We start from the raw sequence: 15,062 nt of genomic DNA on the forward strand, positions 1-15,062 counted from the left end.
ATCAACCGCTGATAAGTTGCGCCGGCATTCTTCAGACCGAAAGGCATGACATTGTAGCAGTAGAGGCCTTTGTCGGTGGTGAAGGTGGTGCATTCTTGATCGCCGGGATGCATCTTGATCTGGTTATATCCGGAGAAAGCGTCCATCATGCTGAGGAGCTCATGTCCGGCGGTTGCATCGACCAGCTGATCGATACGGGGTAGCGGGAAACTATCTTTTAGGCATGCTTTGTTGAGATTTTTGAAGTCGACACACATTCGCCACTTGCCGCTGGGCTTCTTGACCATAACCAGATTGGAGATCCACTGGGGATAGATGACCTGGCGGATGAATCCAATGCCCTGGAGCTTGGCGACCTCCACTCCTATTGCCCGGTACTTTTCCTCATCAAAGGCTCTCCGCTTCTGCTTGATAGGGTAAAAGGATGGTTTGATGGTCAGCTTATGAGTGATAATTTCAGGGGAGATACCTGGCATGTCTGCATAGGACCATGCAAATACTGCGGCATTATCACGCAGGAACTGGGTGAGCTCTGCCGCCACCTCTGGGTCTAGGTGGGCGCCTATGCGGACTGTCCGCTCAGGGTGCTCGTCCGAGATGCAGACAACTCTCAACGACGTGTCCGGGTTGACCGGCTCTTTCCTTACATATTTTTCCTCCTCGTCTCGAGGATCCTCGAAAATATCCGAGGGCGGTGCGTGGTTGCCCACGGTCAGGATCTCATGGCGGCGCGCCGAGCGCGCAATGGTCGTTGAGTAGCACTCCCGGGCCAACTGTTGACTTCCTCTCACACAGCCCGTGCCGTTGGGTGTGGGGAACTTCATGAGAAGCATGTATCCGGCGATGATGCACTTGAGCTTGTTGAGTGTCGGCCGCCCAATGATGGCGTTATACGAACTGAAGCAATCGACAATGATGAATTCCGTATGCACCTCCGCCATACATGGACTAGTGCCAATAACCAGTCTCATGTAATCAGACCCCAGCGGTTGTGTGACGTCGCCGGAGAAGCTGAGCAGTGGTTCGTGATCCTGGAGTAATTTCCTGTTCCGTTTGAGGTTGTTGTAGCAGCCGTTGAAAATGACATTGACAGCGGAGCCGCTGTCCACCAAGATTCTCCCCACTGAGAATTTGCCAAGAATGGCGTCGACCAAGAATGGGTCGTCATGGGGTAAATTGACTCCGCGCTCCTCCTCCTCCGAAAAGGTAATAGGTTCCCAACCTGATTTTGGGAGCTTGGCGGATCTTTCGTAGCGGATGTTGCAGACTTCCTTTGGGTGATTAGCGCGTGCATAGCGCTTCCTTGCCCTGTGAGACATGCTGGTTATTGGAGCACCGCCATCGATGGTGTTGATGCGGCCCAAGGTCTCAACGTTGGCAATTACCGGTGGTGGTTGACGCACCTTGAACTGCTCCAACTTGCCGTCACGGTACAAGGTCTCGATGGCCGTTTTGAGAGCATTGCAGCTATTGGTATTGTGGCCGCTGTCCTCGTGGTATTTGCACCACTTGCCGGTGTTCCTGGGTTTGCCTGTTTTTGGGTACTTTGGAGGGGGTGGCGGTGGGATCTGATCCTTGCACTGATTGTAGATGTCTTCATATGAGGCAGTCAGGACCGTGAAAACTGCATACCGCTGCGAGGACTCCGCCTGCTTGTTGCGGTTATCCCCATGGGTTGGGCGGTTGCCCTTATGGTAATGCTGGTCCTTCTGCCGCTTGCTCTGGTGGTGGCCCTGTTGCCACTCCCTTTTCTTGTCATTTGATGGTGCTGAGGGGGTCTTGCTAGCGGTTTCCTGATGACTGGAAGATGGCTGTGTTGATTTTGGTGTTAGTGGTGGCGGTGGGGTTTCTCCGTATGTGATGAATTCCGCCTGGGCGTGAATGACCGCCTCACTCATGACGTGGTCATACGTCGCATTGGGATGATTGTAGTTGAGGTGATAGAGGAACGGTCCCTTGAGCAGTCCCTTCCTGAAGGCCGCTGACGCCATCGTTTTGTCTAGGTCACGGCACTGAGATGCTGCCGCCCGCCACCTTGTGACAAAGGCCTTCAGTGATTCGTCCTCCCCCTGCTTGACGCTGAACAGTTGACTTGTGTTGTGGTGTCCGGCGGACAATAGGATGAACCGGGAGAGGAAGGCATGTGATAGTGCATGGAATGAGTTGACAGACCCCGGCGGACACTCAAAGAACCAGTTCATTGCCTCACCGTCTAACGTCTCACTGAACAAGTGACACAAGGTGGCGTCATCGAATCCTTTGTTGTTGGTGACTTTCTTGAAGGTGTCCATGTGGACAAAGGGATCGGACAATCCGCCGTAATGCGCCATCTTTGGGGTTTTTGCAGACGCTGGTCTGATAGCTTGCAGAATCTCAGCGGTGAATGGCCCAGGTCTGGAAGCGAAGAGTGGATTCTGGGTTGGCGCTGGGGCGCCCGACTCCGCCCGGATCAGCCTTTGCTCCAGTTGGTGCATCCTTTCCAATATCTGGGCGGTTGCATCGCTGGCGGTGTCAGCCCGGGTACTCCGCTGGACCTGCCTGCGCCTTGGCGCAGGCGGATGGCCCTCAGTCCTTGCCCTAGCCTCCGAACGGTTGGTATGCGGCACTGATTCCGCTTCCTGCTCAATCATTAGTTGGGGGATGGGCGGTGGTCCCATTCCCGACAACTCAGGTGGGTTCAGCGGTACCTGCATCTGTATGACTGGCCCTGGTGCCAATGTGCCAGTGCCGGGTCGACTACGTCTGGTGCTGCGTGACTGCTCGCTCAGTGCTGGGCGGGCGGTAGGCTCCAGGGTCCTCTTTAGCTCTTCAAAACGTGCCAAGAGCGTAGCCACCTGTCCCTGGGTCTCGGCCTTCTCCTTAGGCTCCTCCTCACGCTCTCTGTTTGCCCTATGAAGATCCGCCAGTGCTATCTCGTACATAGCGACGAGATCCTGGCCCGGCGGGCGGCTGCTGCTTGGGTTTGCCTCGCCGCCGGGGTTGACCGGTGTTGTAAATAGTGCGCGGTTAACGCCTATCGTTGGATCGGAGGGTTGGGGGATGGTGGACTGGTCCGCCCGCTCCTCAGCGTTCCCTCCGCTACCGTTAGTCATGGTGGATGTAGTGGGATGACCTTTTGTTCAAGGATTCCCACAGACGGCGCCAATGTTAATGTCTAAAAGTTCGGCGGTAGCTGAACCTTTGTTAACGCTGATCCGGAGGGCGGATCGATACTTGTGACGTTCTCAAAGCCTCCGCTACCTGTCAAGTAAAATACAAAGGGCGTCAGAGGGAGACCGCGTTGGGCGGTCTTCAACTCTCCGATGCCTAAGTTAGTCAATGTATTTATGTTGACAAAGTAACAGTAGGTAAGTATTGAATGCGTAATTAATGAGGAGAGAGGAGAGAACCTTTTATAGGTGAGGAAGAGGTTGATCTTCTCTTTGTTTTCGATGTGGGACTGATGTGCTTCAGTCCCCAGCTCTGGGAGCTTCTGATGCTACCTTGGCGCGGCGCGTGGCTGCGCGTTGGCGGTGATCTGGGGGTGATCCGCCGCCGAGGTTGTAGCCCGCCTGGCGGTGTGTTTGCATGTCATTCCTTTGGTTGGAATTAGTACCTTTGGCGGTCGAATGAGCGTGGCCCATTATAGCTAATCATGCTTGCAAATGTACATGTATGTACACATTGACGTAGCTGTGCTGAGGATATGGGTTTTAGTCTGGCGGTGCAGGGATCCAAATAGGATCGATTTTGGCTGGGATGTCCTCAACAAGTCGGATGGAGGCATGGTTGATCATGGACTGACTTTCGATGATTGGAGAACTATTCGGCGGCGGTGAGGTACGATCATCAGCGGCTTGGTTTTGATAGTGATGGCTCGAGTTTGGCAGTGGAATTGCATGGGTTTCCTTCTGGGTTTGTTGAGATCGTGGTCACAAGATGGTGAGTGGATTGTCAAACCTTCCTTGAAATCATTGTTGGGAAAGAGGTGGCAGCTATTGAGAGTGGTGACTGGGCTGGCTATGGAGTGGCCTCGTGATGGCGGGGTGTTGGCGTTGGTGTGTCTGCTGTCGTGGGGCCCACCGTTCTTCTAGATTGACGGAGTGTGGGGACGCGGACCACTGCTCCAGAGGCCTGGGCTCTTATTTCTAGTTTTGCTACATTTTTGCTTTGTGCTTTTGTTGTTTAGTCTTTTTTCATTGTCTTGAGTTTTCGGATATGTTTATTAGATCTCAAATAAATCCATACTGTTTCGAGTTAAGGTTGTCGTCATAGATTCTGACGGGTGGTTGGATTTGGGTTGCTAGTTTGTTGTTAATAGAACTCAGTTTTCTGCCGGCTTAAGGTCGTGCAATTCATTATCAGCCTATGTTAAGGTTTCCAAGAGATCCTAGGATGTCTCACTAAATAGTTTTCTATTTTAGTCTGTCCTAGTTATTGCTACCTATTTTGGTTAATTTAGCTCGACCAGCTACTCAATTTGGCATTCGTCGTTGGATCTGTTGACATGTCAGTCTCTCCTCTTTAGAGTGAGGATATGTAGTGTGAGGCTAGAGTTATTTGTCTTTGGTTATAATCCCTTACTAAGTGCTATGATTACGATGTAATTGTAGTTTATTTGAATGAAGTTTCTATTGATCAAAAAAAAAAACAATACCTAAATTTAAATTCAATAATCAAAATCCAAAATCTAGAATAGATTCAAAGTGATTCACTTATTTAATGGCTTAATCATCAATACTAATTTAATATGGTAGTAGTAAAGGTTAGAGAATGAGAGATTGACATATGTGATGTGAGAGGATCAAAAGAATTGCTGCAATTATATACTAGGGTTCTAGGCCTTTGGGCCTAGGATTCAATATGCATGGAAGTATATCATTGGAGTAAATACTATTTAGTCCTTGAGCTTTTGACCATAAAACACTTCAGTCTCTGACCTTCTAATTTCACACGTTTAGTTCCTGTACTTCAAAATTTCAGACCAATAGGTCCTTGCCGTCTAAAAGTCGCGGCGAAATGTCTATTATGCCCTCAGTTCTTTTTTTTTTAAAATAAATTTATTCCTTTCTTTGAGGGCATAATAGACATTTCACCGCGACTTTTAGACAGCAAGGACCTATTGGTCTGAAATTTTGAAGTACAGGAACTAAACGTGTGAAATTAGAAGGTCAGGGACTGAAGTGTTTTATGGTCAAAAGCTCAAGGACTAAATAGTATTTAGTCCTATGTCATTTAAGAGTAAAGTTATAATTGGAGATTTAAAACTTTCTTGAAACAGACTAGACAAATGAATATATATTTACTATGTGTTAAAGGAAAAACACATTATGTGCTTTCGTCAAAGTAATTGACGGAGGGGGAATCAAGTAATTAGCAATCACCATCAATTAGCATGGATTAAGGACCAATCAGTAGTTAATATCATCATTGTAATTGATATTTCCGTTGTAATTCTCTCCCTATATAAAGGGACTATGAAATGAAATGAGTAGACCAATTCCAATGGTCATTTTACTTTAACACGTTATCAGCACGCTCAGAGCTAATATCCAACAAAAAAAAAAAAAAAAAAATCTCGGCCCTCAGCCTTGCCCGGCACTGCAGATCCCGCCTCTCAGCGCTCACACAGAGCCCACCCGCCTGCAGCCCTCCCTGCCTGAGCGCTTGCACCTCAGCCTTGCCCTGCGCCTTGCAGCCTCCCACAGCCGGCCAGATCGACGCCCAGCGAAGAGCTATTTGCTCTCCGCACCCAACCCATCATCTTCCTCACCTCTGCCTATCCCGTGCCCGCGCACAACAGCGCACCGATCCAGCCTCCCTCGTACGCTCCGCCTGCACCAGCGCGCAGCACCCTCCCAGCACAGCGCCTGCACAACTTAGTAGCACTCTGCGCCCTGCCCAGCCCCGCCCCCCCCCCCCCCCCGACGCACAGCCCCGGCGACCCCTCGCAGCCCAGCCTTGCGCCCTGCTGCAACCCAGCCCCGTGCACTGCTGCTGCTGCTGCTGCTGCACCGAATACCTATCCCAGCAGCCCAGATCACCGATCCCTCCAATCTCCGATCACTTGTAACTGCACCCAGAAGAAGACGCACCTACAAACCAGAAGGAAGGAGAGCAGAAGGAGGAAGAAGTGAGAAAAAGAGAAAAGAAAAAAAAGCAGGATCCGTTCCAAAGTAAAGAACCGGCCCAACAAATAGAAAAAAAAAAAAAAAAAAGAAACAGGCCCCCCGGCCCAGAAGAAAAAAAAAAAAAAAGAGAAAAAGAAAAAAGAAAAAGCAGGCTAAGAAAAAGACAACAACAAGGCCCGTGGCCCATTGCTGAAAAGAAAGCGGCCCAGTTTTTCTCAAGCCCAAAAACATTGCTACGCACACCTGCATCAACACGCGCATGCGCTAGGATCGTTTTGTTTTCTGGAAATCAAGTATGTTTTTTTTAATTTTATTTTTATGATTTTAATCAAGCATGTGAATTTTATTTATGTTTTCTATTTTTAAGCATGCTTTATACTTCATTGTTCATGCTTTTATTATATTTTGTTATTAAGCACGCTTAGTTAAGATAATTTTGATCATTTTAAGCATGCCTTGTTATTTATATAATTATGTTTCAACATGCTTTATATTTTATTGCTTATATTTTTATTATGAATTTTTAAGCATGTTTCGTGATTTTTATTTTACGCATGATATATTATTGCTATTAGTATGTGTAATACATATTTTGGTGTTTATTTGTGAATTTTTTGAGCATGCCATGTAGTTTATTTTTATATATGCTATATTTAAATGTGCTATGATTATTTTTAATGCAACATATCAATTCCGTTTTGCCATGATAATGAAAATTCATGCGCATTATCCATACACACTTGCTGTGATAAAGCATTTTCACATAGCATCAAAAGAAACAAATGTGACCATTACGAATCTTGGTCGTGAAATCTAATTCACATTTTTGGAAAATAATTTACGTGGATGTCTTTATGACTGCGTAATTTATATCTTCTCTCTTGTTTATGTAGATGGCTGATCCCACTCGACCTGAATTTGACATCTTGGACTCAGAAGGACTTGAGTACTATCGTGGGTTTCCAATGTAGAAACTGCCTTTGTAGCAAAAGACTACACTGCCACCATTGCCGACCCCAAAGATGATGAACTATCTAATAAGGTGAAAGCAGATGCCTTACTGTTTCTGAGGCGACATATTGATCCCAGCCTACGCTGGGAGTACCTTCAGTTGAAGACACCCAAAGAACTGTGGGATGCCCTTAAGGGACGTTTTGGGAACATTCACGATACTTTGCTCCCAGGGCTGGTTGTTCAGTGGAATGGAATCCGCTTGCTTGACTATAACAGGGTCAATGACTTCAACAAGGACATGTTGCGCTTAAAGGCACGTCTCAATTTCTGTGGAAGGGAAATCACAGAAGATGATATGATCTACAAGACTATTTCCACCTTTCATACTTCAGCGTTTATGCTAGTAGACAAGTATAGGCTGGAGTATGACAACAAAAGAATCACAACCTTCAATAAGTTGATCAGCCTACTACAAGTGGCTGAGAGGCAAAATGAGGATCTCTTGAACAACAATGCTAGGCCCACTGGGACAAAGAAAATTCCCGAGGCTAATTATGGAAAAATAAAAGGTGGAAAGAACTCCGATGCAAAGGGGTTTGGACATGCTGATCCCTACCCACGTGGCAACAATGCACCACGTGGAAAGGGACGTGGAGGTGATGGAAACAAGGTGCAAAAGGCACCTCAGAACCCTTCAGTTAAACAGGATAGAGTTGGCAATGAACCATGCTATAGGTGTGGAATCATTGGGCATTGGTACAAGAATTGCCAAGCAAGCAACATAGTTGCAGCCACTTACAAGAGATATAGGGAGTCTAAAGAACAAGAAACTCACTATATGGAAGAAGGAGGCCATGACCCAGATGTCAACCTCACAATTGTAGATCTCAATGGCAACAAGGAACTTGCTCAGTCAATGGATGCACTAGATTTTGACTGACCTGCTTTATCTATTTATTTTCCAAAGACAGATGTGAAGGCATAATGCCTCATTTTTAATTAGACTATTACTTGGTCTTAAAGTTTATTTCAATAATGGTTTGATGAATTAGATTTATGAACAAAGACCTTGATTTGATTATCGTTGGCTTATTAATAAATTTTGAATTTTATTCTGAAGCACTGAATTTATTCAAATTTATTTACTACACATATTTACATGGTTCGAAATTTCACTATAAAGATGTAAAGCAATACATCTAGAAAAAGAAAAAATTATTTGGATGAAAAGATTATCATTCTACATAAATACAAATACTCTAAAGAATATGAGATACGCTCTGTATGCACCAAGAGCTAATCGAACCTTGTTAAGTATCAAAGATATTCGTGCCAACGGTTATCAAGTAAAAACACACTGTGAGAATGGAACTGAATACTTTTATATTACCTCTAATGAATGTGGAAGGAAACACATTTTAGAGAAACTCATGAGTCAATCTAGTGGACTGTACCTCACCACGATTCGGATCATTGAATCCTAGATTGTCACCCATAATGAAATGTGGGACACTGACTCATACACGCTTTGGCATGACCGCCTAGGGCACCCCGGTCGTGACATGATGATCCGTATTTTAAAAAACTCATATGGACATCCCTTCTTTCGAGTGAAACATAAAATGGGACAAAAATCTGTCACACTGCAAGGTGTCGGTTCTAGTATTGCTCAAATGTAGTCATTGCCTTCTGAAGTACCAGAAGCACTACCTCCCTCCCATTATGCCTCATTGACTATCTCAAAGGCACTGATCTCGTTTTGCAAAGCCTGCTCTTTAGCAAAAACAGGATCGAGACCTCCCTATGCTAAAGATATAACATAAAACATTCCATTCTTACAAAGGATACAAGGACATATCTGTGGACCTATCCATCTAGAATGTGGACCATTCAAGTACTTTATGGTTCTGGTGGATGCTTCGACACACTGGTCACATGTCGCTTTATTGTCCACAAGAAATGCTGCAAAACTCCTAGCACAGATTATACGTTTAAGGGCTCACCACCCTGATCACCCTATCAAGTCTATAAGGCGTGATAACGCTGGAGAGTTTACATCAAAAGCATTTGATGAATATTGCATGCCTATTGGGATCGATGTAGAGCATCCTGTACCCCATATGCATACACAAAACGGTCTCGCAAAAGCCACCATCAAAAGGCTATAGATCGTGGCTAGGGCATTGGTCATGCGCACCAACCTGCCTATATCTACCTGGGGTTATGCAATATTGCACACAGCTTTACTTACTCGTTTCAGACCCATTGCTAGCCAACCATTTTCTGCGTACCAGTTGGTAACTGGATATGAGCCTGACATTTCATACTTACGCATATTTGGTTACGCAGTATATGTGCCTATTGCGCCCCCACAACGCACCAAAATGGGTCCTCAGAGACGATTAAGTATTTATGTTGGATACGAATCCCCAACAATTATCCGCTATTTGGAAACCCTTGACAGGTGATCTCTTTACCGCTAGATTTGCGGATTGTCACTTTGATGAGACAGTCTTCCCATCGTTAGGGGGAGATAGGAAAAATGATTTTCCAAGGGAACGACAGGAATTGTCGTGGTTTGTCCCCACTCTGTCTCATTTTGATCCCCGCTCTTCACAAAGTGAAAGTGAAGTGAAAAGAATAATCGATCTTCAGAACTTAGCAGATTCGATGCCTGATGCGTTTACTGATATCGCAAAAGTGACGAGATCACATATACCAGCTGCAAATGTGCCTGCAAGGTTAGAAGTCCCCAAGAAGGGGCACGGTGCCGCAGATAGAGGCTCTGCACCGCACTTAGTGGAGGTGTGGTTGAGGCCGTGGCTCCCCAAGGAAGAGGGGGAGGCCACTTGGTTCGATTGACACTCACCCAAGGAAGAAGAGGGTGAGTAAGGCAAAAAACAATCATCAATGTATAGAATCCCTCTCATGAGATTGTCTTTGATTATAGTTATGTCCATGAATCAATACTGGAGGACGCTCCGATGTTAAAAATGATTCCAGAGAACAAAGAAATCTCAGAGGATTATGAGAGTGCGTATGAGTTGATAGAAAGATATTCCATACACATTGATGATATATATTGTTGCTCAAGGAATCATAGAGCATGATGATATAGAACCACGCTCTGTTGCAAAATGTCAACAAAGAGCAGATTGGCCTAAATGGAAAGAAACAATCCAGGCAGAATTAGATTCTCTGACAAAGAGACAGGTATTTGGTCTGGTAGTGCTAACCCCACCAAATGTAAAGCCTGTAGGACATAAATGGGTCTTTGTCAGAAAGCGTAATGAGAAGAATGAAGTCCTGAGGTACAAGGCTCGCCTTGTGGCGCAAGGTTTCTCACAACGCCCTGGAATTGACTACGAGGAGACATACTCTCCCGTAATGGACGTTATAACGTTTTGCTACTTAGTTAGCTTAGTAATTTCCGAAGGACTGGAAATGCAGCTCATGGATGTGGTTACTGCATATCTCTATGGGGATCTAGATTCAGAGATATATATGAAAAGTGTCTGATGGCCTTACATTACCCAAGTCAAGTGACTCTAAACCACGGAGTGCGTTTTGCAATTAAGTTGAAACGATCACATTACGGATTGAAACAATCCGGGCGGATGTGGTATACCCATCTAAGTGACTACTTGATTGGGAAGGGATATAAGAACGATGAAGTATGCCCCTGCATATTCATAAAGAAAACAAGTTCCGGATTTGCAATTGTAGCTGTATATGTCGATGATATGAACATAATAGGTACTCTTGATGAAATAAGAGAAACCGCGAGCTACTTGAAATCCGAATCTGAGATGAAGGATCTTGGGAAAACTCGATTCTGTCTAGGCCTTGACCTAGGACACCGAGTTTGTGGAATACTAATCCACCAGTCTGCGTATGTCCAAAAGTCAGGCTATATAACATGGACAAAGCGCATCCTGTTAGCACTCCCATGATCGGTCGAAGTTTGGATGCAAGGAAAGATCCATTTCGTCCAAAGAAAGATGACGAAGAGGTGTTGGGAGCTGAAATTCCCTATCTAAGTGCAATAGGCGCATTATTATACTTAGCCCAATATACTCGACCAGACATTACATTCTCAGTGAACTTGTTAGCTAGATTTAGCTCAGTGCCAACGCAGCGTCACTGGAATGGTATCAAGAACAATTTTATATCCTAAAAGGAACCATTGACTTGGGACTGTTCTTTTCCCTACAGAGAGACAAGAGGGACCGCAGATGGAACTGCAATCCCTAAAGGAAATGTTGATGGCGAAAGCGCCACTCACTACACCGAAACGCCAAATGACGTTTTGGTCGGTTTTGCTGATGCTAGGTACCTCTCTGACCACATAAAGGTCATTCCCAAACTGGTTATGTATTTACCATTGGGAACACAGCGATATCTTGGAGATCAACCAAGCAAACCCTTGTGGCTACCTCCTCCAACCACTCAGAAATCATTGCCTTACATGAGGCGGTTCGTGAGTGTATATGGTTAAGAGCTATCATTACACATATTCGAGGGACTAGTGGTTTGAGTTCTACCACTGAAGAGCCTACTTGCATTTATGAAGATAATGTAGCTTGCATCAAACAGATGAAGCTAGAATATATCAAGGGTGATAATACAAAACACATATCGCCAAAGTTTTCCTACAATCAGCAACAACAGACCCTCCTCAAGATTCAAGTGAATCAAGTAAGGTCTGAGGAGAATGTGGCAGATTTGTTCATCAAATCATTGCCTAAGGCCACATTTGAGAAACATGTGAAAAGCATAGAAATGCGAAGACTTTCCAAGCTCCCTTGATTAATGTAAAGATCAGGGGGAGGTGTAGACGTTAGGGGGAGTCTAACACACACATGTCATCCTCAAATGTAAAAGGTAAAAGGTGCGTTGTGCTCTTTTCCTTCGACCAATGTGTATTTTTTGTCCCACAGGGTTTTTATTGTTACTTGGCAAGGTTTTTAGTGAGGCAACAACTCATGCACCATTTCATCTTTGACTTGGCACAAGGGGGAGTGTTAAAGGAAAAACACATTATGTGCCTTCATCAAAGTGATTGACGGAGAGGGAATCAAGTAATTAGCAATCACCATCAATCATCATGGATCAAGGACCAATCAGTAGTTAATGTCATCATTGTAATTGATATTTCCATTGTAATTCTCTCTCTATATAAAGGGACTATGAAATGAAATGAGTAGACCAATTCCAATTGTCATTTTACTTTAACACTATGTATATAAATTTTAAAAAATTTCCTATTATATTTCAAATATACCAGTCGGTTCGGGTTTCGACTGGTATATTTGAAATATAATATAGAAAGATAAAATTTAAGTTACTAAAGATAAAATTTCAATTACTAAAAAAGAAACATGAAGTGTCGATTGTAATGGAGAGTGTGAATTTCACCCCTCATAGTGTATTGTGAGAAATGTAATGTATTCATGAACTGATGAGAGAAAATAATGAAATAAAGGGAGAATTGTTTAAGAATGAGGTAAGTCTGTACTAGCGGGAGTTATGAGTTGGAGTGAATTGAAGTTTCATTTTTCATGTTGCTTATTCAAGATCTCTGTGTGCATCAATTTTGGTCTGAGTGACCTGCTTAATTGAGTCTGAGTGACACAAACTCATCGTGAGTCTGAACCTAGCACTTCCCAAAATATTTATGATTTCTTACACTTGAGTTGTTCCAATTTAATTAAACATTCGAATCACAAAATAACAACTATTAATGGCCTCGTAATTATTTGCTAAACCCATGACTCATCTTATCGAATATGCTGTCCTAGTTGTCCAGAGATTGGATTGAATTTGAGTTTGTCATATTTTGCTGTTTATTAATGGTCCATAAAGACAGCCAAGACAAATTGAAAGAATAGTTTTTGTCTTCAAGATCCGACCGACACCCAATTACCCCGATTATATATTTCCGAGCAAAGCCAAAAACCTGCTTCTTCTCCCTATTTAGCCTACACATCATGATCTACAATAATGAAAAAGCCCATAATTTATTAAGCCAAACAAAGCCTTAATACTTGTACATAACCGCTCAACTGGATAACCATGGATTCCGATAACAAGCACAACAGTCAGATTATGCTCTAACTCAAGCACTAACTAATCCTTACCATAATAACAAGCATGCTCATTTTCCGGACACTAAACAGATGAAACCAAACCACTCGAGCCGGACCGGATCTTCTCATCGACGGCGTCGTTATTGTTGCAGTAGTTCCTGATCGCGGTAAGCTCGTACGGGGCCGTATCGGTGGCGAGCCACTGCTCGATCGTGAACAGCTGCTGGTGGCAAGGTATATGGGCCCCGGTGGACGTCACCTCGACATAGTTGACGTACCAGCCGTGGCCGGAGCCGGCGCCGTCGGAGGTGAGGTTGAGAGCGCAGATAGGGGCTGTGAGGCAGGGTCCGCGGCCGCTGAAAATGTCGAGATTGCCTCTCTCGAAGTAGTCGTAGTCGGATCCCATCAACCCTCCCCAGGCTTCGAGGTTCCGGATCTCGATCCCGTAGCCGTAGCCGTCGTAGAGTCTCACGTTGATGTTGGAGTCCGTCCCACCCTTGATGATCGACCCGGTCCTAACGTAAACCGTGTAAACACAATCGGGGTCCTGCGTATGAACACAAAAAACCAAAGGAGTTAAGAGACTAAACCCTAGAGAGCAAGGACGTGATCAAAAGATTAGACACGTGACGGAGATTTACGTCAGAGAAAGCGAGAGTGAGCAAGAGGGAGAGGGAAAGGAAGAGGAGGAGACTGTTGATGTTGAACGCCATTGTTGCGATGAGTGAAGCTGCGTTCGGTTTGGGGCTGCATAGACTTTTATATAGTACAAATCATATCACGTTGTGTGTATTGTGTACTGTCAACATGTGGATAATGCTTTCGGGGATGATTTGGTCATTTGGTGTCTCGTACTGGTTGGCCCAGAGGCCTTCTTTCCACATTGAGCGATGAGCACCGCTTTGCCATCTTTTCATGATGAAAATGATAAATTGATAACCATATATTGGACTTCGTCCTTCAATGTCGGGTGTGCAATGTAATTAGCCTTTGTAAGGTGTAACTAATTATCACGCATTTTCATATTAATATTATCCTTTTTGTTACCATGTCGGTTCTTTTTGGAATTAATTTTACAGTGGACAATTACAATTTCAATTCAATGTGTTATAGCGTGTAAGTAAATATACACGATACATGTTACTGACTTCATAATCTTACAACACCAATTTTACCCTCTTAGTAAATAATTTAGGGGGGCTGAAATTTACACACCTAATTTTACATTCTACACACCCTTTGCCTTTTTTTTTAATATTTCTTATCAATTCAAGATATTCCTCTTCAAAAACTACCCCTCTCTCTCTCTCTCTCTCTCTCTCTCTCTCTCCTCTCTTCTCTTCTCTCTCTCCGTCCACAGAACCCCATTGTCACTCTAATCATTTGCCCCATCCAAACCGCAATCACAGAGTTCAAAATTGATAAGGGGATTTGCGGAATTGCTTCCCGGAGAAACCCGATTTTCCAATCCTCCCATGTGGTTTTGAGCACTTGGATTTTGGAGGGGCATGGGGATGCCAAAGAGGAGGCCGGTGGCGAAGTTGTAGAGGGAGGTGAAGATGAGGGTGGTGCTGAGGTCGAGGTGGGAGACTAAGGTGAGGGCCAGGACGATGGGGATGTAGGTTCCGAGGTCGCCGACTGCGCTGGAGAGTTCGGTGCAGAGGGTGGTCTTGAGGCGGACATGGTGGCGCCACCGGTTCCAGGAGAGTGAAGTTTCTTCTATGGTGGAGTTGGGCAGCTGATGAGAAGCTGGTAGCTAAGTGTAGATGAAGGATTCCACCCTTTTTACTCCAAAGAAGACACTATCCGTAAATCCAAATATTTTTGTATACTGCGCAACTGGGGCTGCTTAATGCTTGGTGATTTATGATGAACGATAGTTTTGGAGGGAAGTTGCACCATGAAAGAG

At 44.8% G+C, this 15,062-nt stretch overlaps 1 protein-coding gene across 1 annotated transcript; it reads right to left on the reverse strand.

Annotated features, from left to right (window-relative positions):
* Positions 1–13,060: 13,060 nt before the first annotated feature.
* On the reverse strand, positions 13,061–13,954 carry LOC133724981 (PLAT domain-containing protein 3-like). Its single transcript, XM_062151993.1, has 2 exons — positions 13,795–13,954; positions 13,061–13,700 (listed from the first exon to the last, which is right to left on the reverse strand). The coding sequence occupies exons 1-2, from the start codon at positions 13,864–13,866 to the stop codon at positions 13,236–13,238; spliced, it is 537 nt and encodes a 178-aa protein (XP_062007977.1). The 5' UTR covers positions 13,867–13,954; the 3' UTR covers positions 13,061–13,235.
* Positions 13,955–15,062: the final 1,108 nt, after the last annotated feature.

This window comes from Rosa rugosa, chromosome 1 (assembly GCF_958449725.1).
Source record: "Rosa rugosa chromosome 1, drRosRugo1.1, whole genome shotgun sequence".
Classification (NCBI taxonomy): domain Eukaryota; kingdom Viridiplantae; phylum Streptophyta; class Magnoliopsida; order Rosales; family Rosaceae; genus Rosa; species Rosa rugosa.

Excerpts from the sequence above, each read along its gene's own strand:
- LOC133724981 (XM_062151993.1), bottom strand. The coding sequence starts at position 13,866 with ATGGCGTTCAACATCAACAGTCTCCTCCTCTTCCTTTCCCTCTCCCTC. Across the intron at positions 13,701-13,794 it reads TCACTCTCGCTTTCTCTGAC|GACCCCGATTGTGTTTACAC; the intron begins GTAAATCTCCGT and ends GTTCATACGCAG.